The 13435-nt window shown below is 37.6% G+C and overlaps 1 protein-coding gene across 1 annotated transcript in view; it reads right to left on the bottom strand.

Annotated features, from left to right (window-relative positions):
* The window catches only part of LOC104226802 (uncharacterized), a 30821-nt gene that overhangs the window by 5333 nt on the left and 12053 nt on the right, over positions 1–13435 (bottom strand). Inside the window, exons 6-19 of the mRNA XM_009778878.2 lie at positions 11811–11985; positions 10001–10129; positions 9316–9879; positions 8577–9218; positions 5739–5813; positions 4895–5008; positions 4587–4823; positions 2916–2963; positions 2646–2789; positions 1074–1238; positions 931–993; positions 510–620; positions 338–421; positions 188–235 (exon numbers count right to left, since the gene is read on the bottom strand). Of these exons, the coding sequence (XP_009777180.1) occupies positions 188–235; positions 338–421; positions 510–620; positions 931–993; positions 1074–1238; positions 2646–2789; positions 2916–2963; positions 4587–4823; positions 4895–5008; positions 5739–5813; positions 8577–9218; positions 9316–9879; positions 10001–10129; positions 11811–11985 (2599 nt within the window). The remainder of the gene's footprint in view (positions 1–187; positions 236–337; positions 422–509; positions 621–930; positions 994–1073; positions 1239–2645; positions 2790–2915; positions 2964–4586; positions 4824–4894; positions 5009–5738; positions 5814–8576; positions 9219–9315; positions 9880–10000; positions 10130–11810; positions 11986–13435) is intronic.

Below are 13435 nucleotides of genomic sequence, written 5' to 3'. Positions count from 1 at the left end.
TGGATATAGTATGATATATTATCATAAGTTAAAGGATAACAAACAGAGAACCAAAGGAAGCGAGATGCCATACACCCCACAAATACAGGGATAGTGAGATGGAGATATATCACATATCATTATTTAATGACAGAGAAAAAGAGCTGAAAATGTCTGTCGAAATAAAAATGCACAAATATAAGAATACCTCACTCTTAGAAAATGAGGAGAGCACCGGAATAAGGACAGTTGCATCCTGCAGAAGAATTTAGGGTATCACTGTTGGAACTGCGGAGTTTCTGATTGAGAGCTACCAAGGAAGAAGAAAAGACAAAAAACAGAAAGAAAGAAGCTAAACCTTCAGTTTAGTTTCATATAACCGCTTGACAACTGCAACTAGGTCGGGAGGCGGAGTTGTCCCTTCAGAGAGAATATGAAGCACCTTGCCGCGGACAAAAGAATGGCATCATGATAAAGAAGAGATTTCAAGATGAAAAGCAATATTTAAAAGTGAAGTTTAGGGAACCTACCTGTGTCAAAAGATTTTCACAGCCTTGAGGTGGATCAGATATTATATGAAGCAGTTCAGAACACGAAGAGCCTATAGCCCTAATAAGAACAGGCATATGACGGTGAACAGCCTGCATCAGATCAAGAATTTATAAAAGGAATGTGAAATTCACCAAGAGCATGGAAGAGGGGAAGGGTACAGGATGAAAGGACAAAGAAACATGGGGAAACACAATGATACCACCAGGCACCAGCCACTAAGGTGTTCAGTAAATACACGAAAACTAGAAGGAAAAAAAAAAAGAGGGAGCACAGTGGACACTCAAATTATTGCTGGCCTATTTATAGTTCTGACTGGTTTGAATGATTAATTCACCTCAAACAAACCGCTATCAAGTCAGCTACTAGGATGATAAAAGAAAATCACAATAAGAAATAAACCTGCTTAACTGCCTTAGGAGCACGTGCATAGTTATCAAATACAAGGTGGAGAAGACTGAATTTCTGCAAGAAAAGTAACCGAGTAAGCATCATCAAAAGTGCACCTTCAGCAGATACTCTTGCACTTATCAAATTATCCATACCTTGGTGCATAGAGCAAAAAATAATGAGATAAGACGCTGCGCTTGAGCCAATGACAATTCTGAATCAACTTGAGAATCAGATACTGCATTCTTAACTGAATCATTTTCAGACAATCCAGGCTCTGAAATCTGAGAACCACTAACTGAGGCTTCTTGATTTCCTGTCTGATAATCATATTTCTTAGGTTAATATTCAAATGGAAAAAATAATATATTTCTTAGTTAAGAAAAACTTATCACCATAGAGAGGACAAACAGTGCAGAACGAGCAGATTAAACCCAAAAAAAAAAAAACAGAAGGTAAGTGCTCCTCATCTTATTGAAGCCCAGAAGTAAAGATTTTTTTCTTCAATCCATATACTGGACTTCACCAACTGCATTACTAGGTCTTGCAGCAATAGAAAAGCTAATTTATCATTTCAGAAATTTGAGACTACATCCAAGATTTAGAATTTTATCTCTGGACAGAGTCAAGGTGAACAAGTTTCACTCTAAAAGATAATTCTTAACAAAAACCTTTTAAGCGCGTCACATTTTTTGTCCTATCAAGGAATTCAATTATTAGCTTAGATGTGTACGTGGATGTATTGGGGTTCTTATAACAAACGAAACAGGCAAGGATTGCTTTCACAGCACCATTTTGAGCAATTGTTAATGTTTAACTACAAAACAACACACAGTTTAAAGAAAAAAGATTTAGAATATGTATTCCTCCTCATAGTGATACAACAACAACAACAACAACAACGACCCAGTATAATCCCACAAGTGGGGTCTGGGGAGGGTAATATGTACGCAGACCTTACCCCTACCCCGAAGGGTAGGGAGGCTGTTTCCAGGAGACCCTCGGCTCAAAAAACAATAGGAGATGATATATTAGTACCATAAAAATGCGTAATAAAAATAACAACAATATATAAGAGAAATGAAATATGAAATATAGGATATTAAATACGAAAATACGATGACTATGTATTCCTCCTCTTTTAGGTCCCTAGAAGCAACTGCTACTGCTGGATGAAATAGCTAATCTAAACACTGTACTTCAGATAAACACATACTTTGTATTTGAACCATAGAGAAAATATCTTAGTTGTACAAGGATAAAGGTGAAACAAGTAAAATCTTTTTAAAATTGCATGTCTTATTTCACTTTTCGACAGTCAAACATCAGTATCTTCGAACACAACCTAGCCGACAAGCTTCAAATATACCTACAATGTGGTAAGTCTCCCCTTCTAGTACATTTATTCAGTTTATGAAATATTCAAATTTATTTAGAAATTGGTCAAGCTGAGGTGAAACTAAACAAACAAGAGATTCAAACATGAACATGAGCTCCAACCACAAACATTTTCCAAAAAAGATCAAGCGGAACCCTCTAAAACTAATGAGTCCACAAGCAACAACTTCAAGACCAAATACTAAAGGAACAAGTGCAGCCAGAAAAAAAAAAGGAAAAAGAGGAATCAAGATCAGAAAAAATATTTAGTTAAAAATATACTCGCCTCGACATTAATCAAAGCAAAAATCAGAGAGAATTTAAGGGCGAAACACAAAAAAAGAACACACCTCTCCTGTTCTCTGAACCGAGGTTCCAGACCGGGAATATTCTGTATCTGTAACATGCTGGTCTACAGCTGACAAGAACATATTCTTAGCAAACTGCTCGATGCTATCTGAAATGTCACCAAGTACATAAAGTTTGTTTGCCACCTATCAAAAGTGCCAACATTTCAGAGATTCAAATACAACCATCCATAGATGAGAAACCAAAAGAATTGTCGCCAGCAGGTGAAGACCCACAGCAGGCAACACAAAGGAAATCACAAACTTGCATACCAGGCGAATAGCTTTTGCTCTGACATCGTCCTGAGGGTGAATTGCACACTGCGTGAAAGAGCATGAACTCTAGTGAGAACATTATAATGTCATTCTGCCAAAGGCAAGCATTACTTTTCTTTTCTACAATGCAAAATTGTAGGACAATCCAAAGGCAAGCATTACTTTTCTTTTCTACAATCCTGAACATCTGATTTTCCACACAAAAAGATGTCACTCAATTACTAAACAAAGAAATAGACATCAAAGTAGATACTAAAAGCGAGATTAGAGTTGCGAGTTTCTGATTGCAACTCCACCCTGCACTATTTAGGTAAAGCATCTGTTGAGTCCCACGTCAACAATGAAGGGGATGGGTGGTCTCCTTATTTGGACTTGGGCAATCCTCACCTCTTGAGCTGACTTTTGGGATTGAGTTAGACCCAAGGTCCATTTATCATGGTATCAGAGCAGGACCCATCCCGATTTTCCGATGTTGGCCCCCATAATTGTCCACGCTCCAGATGTCCAGCCCTGGGCGTGAGAGGGGGTGTTGAGTCCCACATCGACAATGAAGGGGATGGGTGGTCTCCTTATATGGACTTGTGCAATCCTCACCTCTTGAGCTAGCTTTTGGGGTTGAGTTAGGCCCAAGGTCCATTTATCAGCGTCAAATCTCGCAAGGGCCTTAGCTCTTTATCATCCATGTTCCCCCAATACACAGGGGCCACCTCTCCCCCAAGAAAAGTTAAAAGACAGATGCTAAAAACCAAATGTTACAGGGTTTATTATTTGATCTGAAGAGGATTATCCTATGACAAGAAAAATAGTCACACCATCAAACTACTTAATGCAAGAAAAAAATTGAAGAATAGCTTTTAAAGTACAAAACAAACACATTTTACAAGAAGATATATGACACGCGCGCACACATTACTATTAACATTAATAAAACCAAACATGATGCATCATATATGGCACAACATTATAACAAAATGTAATTTGCAGCCATCTCATAATCCAACTAATAAATCTTCCATTGCAACCCAACGCACTAACTAGCTATGGACTATGGTATCAAAGCCACCCTTCCACCATCTATGTCTATATTTGTGCCCCAATCATCTCCTCAAAACACTTTTAGAAGTCAAACCCTTAATATTGCTTTCATCTCTCTATAGCTAGTGATTACTTATTTTTGCGTTGCTCCAACTTCATGCTCTAACACATCTGTTGTTAAAAATCAATATTACTGGGACCCTACTGATAAAAAACTTAATATTACTGGAATCCAATGTTTTGCCTTGGCAAGTTTGTCTGGTTACACATGAAAATGAAATTCTGTTTGAATCCTCCATATACGCAGAGACCTTGCCAGAGATTGAATATAGTCCTATAGATAAATTCTTGAATCCAATACTCATATTGGAGTCCGTGTAACATAATTGAGAATGAAACGAGCACTTCCCCAATTGCAAAACTTTACTTAAGGTCAGAAAACGTTAAACAAGTAACGTTAAAGCAGCTCTTTTGCTTCAATTAAAATGCCCGCTTATTAAATCTTTCTTCCAAAACTCTTTCAACTCCTAAAAAAGTTGCTCTATGATGCCCCTTATGATATCTCCTTAGGCAACTGCATAGGGAAAGTGAAAGTAGAAAATCATCAGGACAGAACATTTGATGGTCATATACCTTCAAAGCTATATCCAGGCATGCTTGACGATTAGGCGGACGCCCCAAAATTAAACTCCAAACTGCACCAAGGCCCTGAGTTACACGGTCACCATCACGGCCATATTGCCCAGGATAATTTTCAGAGCATAAATCAACTAGCAGTCTCATCATAGATTCAGGTAAATATGGAACTTCACCAAGGAGCCTACTAAATGACTTGTCATTTGCTGGTAAAGAATCTAGCAATGATTTTGCCTACAAGCAAAGAACATACATAAGGAACTTTGAGAATGATGTAGGTAAGGATAGCAAATGAATGTACTTACCACAGTGAGGAGGAACTTCTCATATAGCGCAGTAGCAGGTGAAGAGTTTTCAACTGAATCCGACAACATGAGATAGTGCAAATGATAAAGTACATGCATTGCAAGCTCATGTACCTGAGGGTCAAAATAACATATAGTTAGCTTGCACTGCATTTTCCACCAAAAACTCATTGGCATAAAGATATACAACAGAACAAAAGCCGGAAAAGGACCTATGGTTAATAACCCATATCAGTATGCGCCACTTTGCTGGACATGGAGTCAAATCCAAGCACAAAACATTAAGAAAATTGCCCAAATTGAAAAACAGAACAATAAAGGGGGGTCAAGACAAGATAAGAAGAAGGGGAAGATCAAAGCTTCTGAAGAAAAATGGCCCGCAAAAAGCTCACTAGAAACTGTTTATAAATTTTGTACACTACATGAAAGCTGTCTGTCTTTGTGATTTGTGTCAGTGTGTAGATGCTGCAAAAATTGTGGTTGTTGGAAGTAGTTGAGGGATCAGAGGTTTTTAGCTACCACAGATGTTATGATGACTAATTTCATCCGAACAACGAGAAAAGTGACGAGCTCTTTATCTTTGCTTAAATTCTATTGCAGCAACTACATGCCAGTTTGGAGAGGCTCTACTCAAAGAAGATTTTTAGTGGCAGCAAAGACAAACAAGCTGTAAAAACCGGCAGATTTCACTTAGCTGAAATCATATGAGTCTAAAACACTTTACACCTAATAAAAACCAAGCTAACCGACACAAAAAGAGAAAGTAATCATACTTGATTGTCCGCACAACTTGAGCAATAAAGATAGCGTAAGATTCTTTGAAAGTAAGCGAGAAAGTAGATACCTTCTGGTACTGGTTGTCTGAGAAAATAAGCCTTTGCATCATCACAACTACATCAGCATCAGCATCAGCATCAATCTGCAGGGTTAAACAAAGCAAAAGGTAAATAAATATTGAACTATCCCAAGCAGCAAACGCTCATTCACATGCTTGGACTAGTGTTTGCCAAACTACAAAAACAATTAAAGCGAATCAAATTCACAAAAATGACACTGAAGTATTTGACCTATTCATTGTAAATCAGTTAATAGACAGAATTAAGCACATTAAAATAAAAACTTTAACAAAAGGAGCACCAATATTTACACTTCTAGTCACACAAATAAGGTTAACCAACTCTTGCTAAAAGGAAGAAAGCAAGTGGACTAGGTATGACGGCAAGCTGGCCATGATGGCACATACCAGATGCTTTACCAACATGATGGGTTCACCTTACATCTTTCTGGTTTATGTCCTAGGCTAGCTCATTATTTCATTAGTACCTCGATCAGCATTGCTATATCTTTTCATCTTGCTGCAAACTAATACTAGCATGTTAGGCTGAGCTTTCAAAGATCAGCTTATCTTAAAAAGAATGGAATTTCAGAAAATACTTTCAGACGGTAGTTGCTTGTATTTGGTCAAATCATCTGAGAAATGCTTGCTTTTCTTAGTATTATGGAAGTAGTTTGCTTTTGACTAATCTTTCCAAAAGCGCTTTTGAGCGTCCAATTAAGAAAAAGGACTAGTAAAGATTCACTTTAAAATTAGCATTATTTAATTAAAAAAATGATTTGAAATATTTATCAAGAGAGACTCTAATTAAGCTTTTTAATTTTATTAATTAAAATATATAAAGATCACAAAAATAGAGAGAGGAAGCATGTTTATGAGAGGTCAGGTATAGATGTCGTGTCAACAATGCCTGAGGTTAAATTTTCTTTATACTCTTGAGATAGTTTGATAAGTATACATTTTTTGGCAAGATATTTTTCTCCCCAAAAGAATAGAAACAGGCAAACAGCTTCTGCTTCTAAGAAGATGCTCTTGTTCCAGCATCTTCCGCTCAGCATAAAAGCAGCTTTTTCCTAAAATCGAGATCGTCGAGGGCGAGCGGACACGGTTCGAACTTGATGGATAATGAGCTCACCCCTCTACCCTTCTCCACTTAAATAACATGCTTTTCTGTGGCTGGGTTCAAACTCGTGACCAGTGCCTAAACCACACATCATGTGCTGCACTCATAGCTTTTACTAATACTCGAAAGACTTATTTTTTCCCATAAGCTTGGCCAAACACCTCAACTCTCCAATATAAGCATTTTTTAGTTTCCTAAAAGCTTGGCCAAACAGGCTATGAAGCCTACTGTGGACCCAAACCCAGGATCCATTCCCAAAAATGGACCTGACAAGCCTAGAACCATCACTGTCAAGGTGTTATTCCAGAAAATGAGTGATTACAGATTATCCCATCAGTGTAAAGTTTTAACAATTTATTCTCATAACTTCTCTAGAATACTCCGCACCAATCCGCCTTTCCAACACTTTAGAAGAAACTTGTCATGACTGCAGAACCTATTAGCAGCTGTATGAAGCAACCCGCAATTATTGTCGATTCAAACTTGAATTTAGGGAGGTCCGCCAGAGAATTATATTAGAGACATAGAGGCACACAAAGTATTTCTCAAAATATCTCCATTGTTCAAGTTAACATCCCAACAGCACTCAAACCATGCATCAGCTTAGCCAAAGTTTTTCATTAACTTTGACTTCATAAATCCATCTAACTGAGACCTACCTAAATTACTTTTCACATGTCAGATATTTTGGGTGGGTTTAAGTCTGACCGTGTTTGTTATCTATGTCAACATATCAATCATAATTCTACAAGCACAATACTTGAAAAGTATATTCAAGGGTAACTTATTAATGAAGCATCAACTTATTTACTGATTCACTTTGAAAATACAGTTATGTAGCTTTAGTTAGCACCCTGTTGAATTCAGAACAATACTGGACTACACAACAGACAAGTACACAAACTGCTCTAGAAACAAAAGGATCCTGAATTGGATACCGATTTTAACCACTTTCATTGTACTATTAACCATAATCCCGACCAGCCCCAGTTCCAAAATGGATTAAGGAATTTTACAAAAGCAATCATTTGCCCAGCAAATGCTCTTCCTAGATCTTATTAAGTTCCTCCTGCTAAATTAGTTTGTCATATCTAATTTAGCATGCAAGAGAAGACACTAGGAGTTGTGCTGAAACTCTATCATATCTGAAAGATGAGTTGATCCAACAGGTAGGAGGTCTCTTTCGCAAGTGACTTTCAACCTATGTTGCACAGGCTCTCCAAAAATGTCGCCAGGCGCGCGCCGGATCCTCCAAAGGTAGTGCATTTTTGGAGGATCCGACACGGGTGTGATAGCATTTTGGAGAGTCCGCGCTACATAGCTTTCAGCGCCAAACTAGAAAGGGAAAGACGAAACTACCCCGAGATATATAGACATTTCTTAAAAACAACCCAAGTGTCTCCTTGTGCATGATTATTATATGATGCTGGAGGAACCTAATAGTATTTCAAGGAGATGAAGTGGTATACCAACAGAGGTATGAAACAAATGAGTCACAGAGAAGAAGTGTACAACAATGATTCAGTGGTAAACTGCACTTTATTCAATTGAATAGTTTGCTTTCCCTCCAAAAATATTATATTACAGCAGCTGACACAGAATGGTTAAATTATCGCTCAAATCTAAATTGTTCATGAACCAGCATCTCGTAACTTAATGAAACAAAAGTAGCCCCATGATAAAACCAAAAACAAATAACTAAAATCTAAAAATCTGACCCCCACCTGGGCAACCAACCGAGAAAGTAATGCCATTCCTGTATGCTTGTTGTCTGTCTCTTTTAATTTTTTGAACGAGTCAATAATCTGTTCAACAGCCAGTTTTCCCATATTTCTTTGCTGCTCATGGGTCAGCTCAATGAAAGGCGGAAGCGGAGGCAACTCCGCACATGCATCTTCAGGGGTTGCAGCAGTTGAAATAGGGGGAGAAAATTGATCTGTTTCTAGCAATGGAGAGTAAATTTCATCTGTCACTCCAACTTCAGATGGAACTTCTGGCACCAATTCCTGTTCTACTTTGCCAGGAGATGATAGTGGAACATGTATCACAGCATCCATCTTGTCATCAGGAATAGCTTCATTTAGGTCATCATCATGAACTTCCTCCTGGGGAGCTGACAGACTGGCTCCTGGTGTCGGTGAACTTTCAGCAGTGATAGGGTTTGTTTCCATCTTGGGATACACAGTCGGCATACATTCAGAATTTGACACCAGGGGTACTGCAATGTCAATATTAGATGAACTGGAAGGATTCATTTCAGATTGCAGCATTGCAGATTGCATAGCACTTGTATTATCTTCTGCAACGAGAGTTGATGATACTTCAACAGCCACAGCTGTACGCCTTGGGTCAAGGCGCCGTGGATCCTGTGAAACATCATGATGTATTACTAGACTGTCCTAGTAAGAGAAACAAGAGTACAAAGAGCAGAGCAAATATTTAAAATAATTTAGTTTTACTCACCCTCCTAGGATCACGTTTCGAATCTGAAGGGAGACTTGTGGAAGCAGACATTTCTGATAATGAAGTGCTCGTGGCAGTTGATAAAGAGGTGGGTGTCTGGGATCCAGGAACCCAAGCCTGTGGGGCTAATGAGGAATCTATTGGTGCCATAACCTGGGATAGATTACTAGAATCACTTGACCGAGATAATGACAAGCTTCCAAGTCGTGCTAAAGGTGGGGGATTTTTAGGCAAGTGCTTCATATTAGTTATGACTATATCAGCCAATAAATCAGGAGGAAGCTCGGATATTAGAACTTCAAGAGACGTGGCACCCCTTTCTCCTTCTGCAAGCAAAGCACCAATCATGCCAATTATTTGTTCAACCATTGGGTTCACCCCGTTGACATATTCCTTTCCAGAATCATTTCTCTCAACTGGTGGAGCTATGTGATTGTTAGGGCCATAGTGAACCCTTTTTGAAGTTGAATCATAGTTATTAGATGGATCTTCATTATCTAATGGAGTTGACCTCTTCTTTGTTGGATCACCTAAAATGGGCAAGTGGTTTGATGACTGCTCATCCTGAAAGAGAAAGTAAAAAGTTCTGAGAACGGGCTTCTGAAAAAAATATTTCACAACTTGAAGTACTGATACTCTGTTCTTCAGTAACAAATAAAACTGACTCCGTTACTGAGGGAATTACCTTGTTCAATCTAGAATCACGTGAGGCTCGCTCATTATTTCTCATCATTTTATCGAGTTGCCGAAGAACTTGATCAGCAGCATCACCAGCATTCATTGCTCGCAATGATTTTAACAATCTTTCTCTCGACTAAATTCAAAAACACACTCAGATAGATAGTCGTTTCAATTAAGATTTAAAGAATATCAGTAATAACTCTCTCTAGTGCTAGAGTTAAAAGATACCGATAGCATTTTTCATGCATCTTACAGTATAGAACACAAAAATCTTTTTGAAGCTATGCAACTTTGTCTTGCATTACTCATCACAGCAAATCAAACCGTGTTTAAAGTTAGTACTCTTATTGCTTCTTTAAACTTCAAGTATGTATGGCTCTGTCCAAGTGTAAGTGAAATAACCACCCTCAGCTGAAGTTTAAGGAAAAGAAAATACCTTTTGATTTATAGTTTGCTATTACAAGAATTAAGAATGAGTATATGCAAGAGGGCTCGTCATTATCAAAAAAAAAAAATACTACGTAAGAGTACTCAATAACATCAGTACATTATCTCACACTCTAGTTTCAAATTGAACATTCTGATTGAAGTTGACACATTGTTAGGATCATACATCAAATCTTACAGAGGGTAGAATCTAGAAATATGGTCACAGCTTAAAATGGATTTTCTAAACATCAGGAGTATAAATCCAGTTTAAAGTGTAACATACTAAAAAAACATTATGTTTACACATACAGATACAATAAAGCGAGAGAGAGAGAGAGAGAGACATAGAAGTCTTGTTCAGCATACACATGCTTTGCAGCATGGAAAATAGAAATGACATTTAATCTAATCAGAGAGCAAGCGGCAACAGAAATAAAGGTCATAGATAGCAGATTGTGGAACATAATGAGGTCCACAACTTATAAATTGGAATATGGAACAGGGTGAGGTCCATAACTTGAATTGGTTTCAGAGCCCTGGTAAAATTGAGAATCATGTTGTTCAGAGGTTGAACATAAAGGAAGGTTTAGAATTTCAAACTCTTTGTGACGAGAACCAAAAGAAAAACAGCACCCTAAAGAAGGAATTTCCTAAATTGTTTCAAACTGTAAGATCCTCAGACCAAAGTCATACAATATTGAGAAGGCAACTCATGAAACATTATATTTATGAGAAATTGATTTTCTTTGTTCCTTGAAGTTTATTAGAGGAGCTAATTTCCTTTTTGCGCTTTATGCATCCTCTTGATGCCAATGAATGAAATATTTGACTTATCCCCTAAAAACAAAAAGAGCCAGAAGAAAAAGATTCTTGTTACAGAAATGGACAACCTTGACCCCAATTCATCCCCAAAAGCTAGTTGATGAGGTAAGTATTGCACAAGAACATATTAGGAGACTACAACATATACCCTCAATCAATGTGGAATATTCTAACACTCTCCGCGTGTCCAGGTTCGGACAACTGGAAGAGTGGATAACATAACATGAGGGCCCAAGTGCCAACATTGGATAACCAAAGAATAGGGACAGGTTTGGCTTTGATACCATGATAAGAAAATGGACCTTGAGCCTAACTCAACCACAAAAGCTAGTTCATAAAGTGACCATCGTTCAACAGCCTATAAATGAACTACAGCTCATTCTCCCTATCAATGTTTAATTCAGAGTCACAGCATAAATAGAAACACTTTTGTTTAATAACCAAAAGAAACAGTTGAAATGAAAGCTGCAGCAATGGACACACTGAAAAAAGACAGAAATTGGAAGACAGAGAGATGCATAGATAACGAACTAGGAGGCTCTGATATGACATGTCAAGTATACCTCCAAAATGGCAGGATGTGTACACCTCAGAAATCCTAAAAAGGCAGTTCTCAGAGAATACCGAATGCTGGCAGCATGTCCACCCTTTGTCATCTCAAAGTTTGGATCAAAATCAAGCAATGGTGAAAAAATGCGGTTATAATGGATAGGTCGCCTCCTTGCTATAACTGCCAAACTGGAAACAATTTTCAGGTTATCAGATCAAGCATAAAGCAAGACAAAAAATTGTACAAGTTCAAGATGAAATAACAGAAATGATTAATTACAAACACGAATTCAAGGGGGGAAGGAAATAGAAAAGGAAACAAAAAAACAAAGTGACAGTATGAAACATGAAACAAAAAAACAAAGTGACAGTATGAAACATAAGGTAACAGCTTCACCTCAATAATCTACCACAGTTAAACTACCATACTGACATACAGAGCTACCAAATCTATTTCACTAGTCCACCTTTTATCACAAAACTAAATAATGCACCACAGTTGTCTCTCATAAGCAGAAGGCAAAGTAGCCCATAAATTACACAACTTAAATGTACCAGGCTACCAGCCGAAAGACACTTTAAGTGCTATCTCAACCCAGAAACAAGCACAGATAAGCCCTTCTACTAGTCCTGTTGCAGCAAAGTATCATTTCTGAGATAAAGTATCCTCAGGCCAGCATACATGTTCATATTCAACTCTTTATCATCTCCAGTGTCACGTCGATAATGTTCGATCTCAAAAAAAACAGCTTACTGCTCTACCTGATGCCATCTGTTGCTGTATACTAGATTTGGATGGAGAAAAATTGCAGAAGATTCCAATCCAAAGTTAACAGTAATAACTCTAGTTACGGAAGTCCTTGAATCTGTTAAAGAGGCATTATGGGAGGATGGAAGTATAGGCAAAAGAGAAACTGAGACATATCTATAGCTTGGAAGATTAGTCAACATTTTTCAATGAATAGAAAGAATAGTTTCTTAGCTTGGGATACACTTGTGTAAGCTGTACTCTCTTCTTTTTATCCTTCTAATAGCACGCACATTTTTTTCCAACCAAAAACTACCTGAGCATTCCATGTCCATATCTTCTTGAGACAAGCAAATTCCATCACAGAGAATATTTTTACACAAGTTGAAGCATGAATTACTGCTAACTGACCATTTTGAAAGGCTAACCACATCATGGTTTTGCTATTCATGTAATTTACAGCTTTTGACACATTTCAGCACACAAGCATCAAAAGAAACACCGAGTAGAAGCATGAATACGTGTTTGATATTATGAGGAAATGTTTACTGGAAATGTTTTTTTACCTTATTCCCAAATGCCTTAGAAACCAACTACACAGCAAGAGTGTTGAGTTGAGGGAAAAGATGTTAAGGACAATAATAAGATCTTTACATTGCACACATCATACTAAGATAAAAATGCGTCCACCATACTCTATTACAAAATCAAGACTAGGACACATCGCATGCTTATTATACCATTACACACTAAGGAACATTAATATGCATACCTCTACAGTTAGGTTACATTATTTACTAGGAACATAAACGCCATCCTCGTTTTAACAGATCTATTCTCAATGATAACCACTATATTTATCTATTTTTTAACAAGCACGTTCACAATATT

The sequence above is a fragment of the Nicotiana sylvestris genome, chromosome 4, assembly GCF_000393655.2.
Source record: "Nicotiana sylvestris chromosome 4, ASM39365v2, whole genome shotgun sequence".
NCBI lineage: Eukaryota > Viridiplantae > Streptophyta > Magnoliopsida > Solanales > Solanaceae > Nicotiana > Nicotiana sylvestris.
This window is presented reverse-complemented; position numbering and strand designations above follow the sequence as displayed.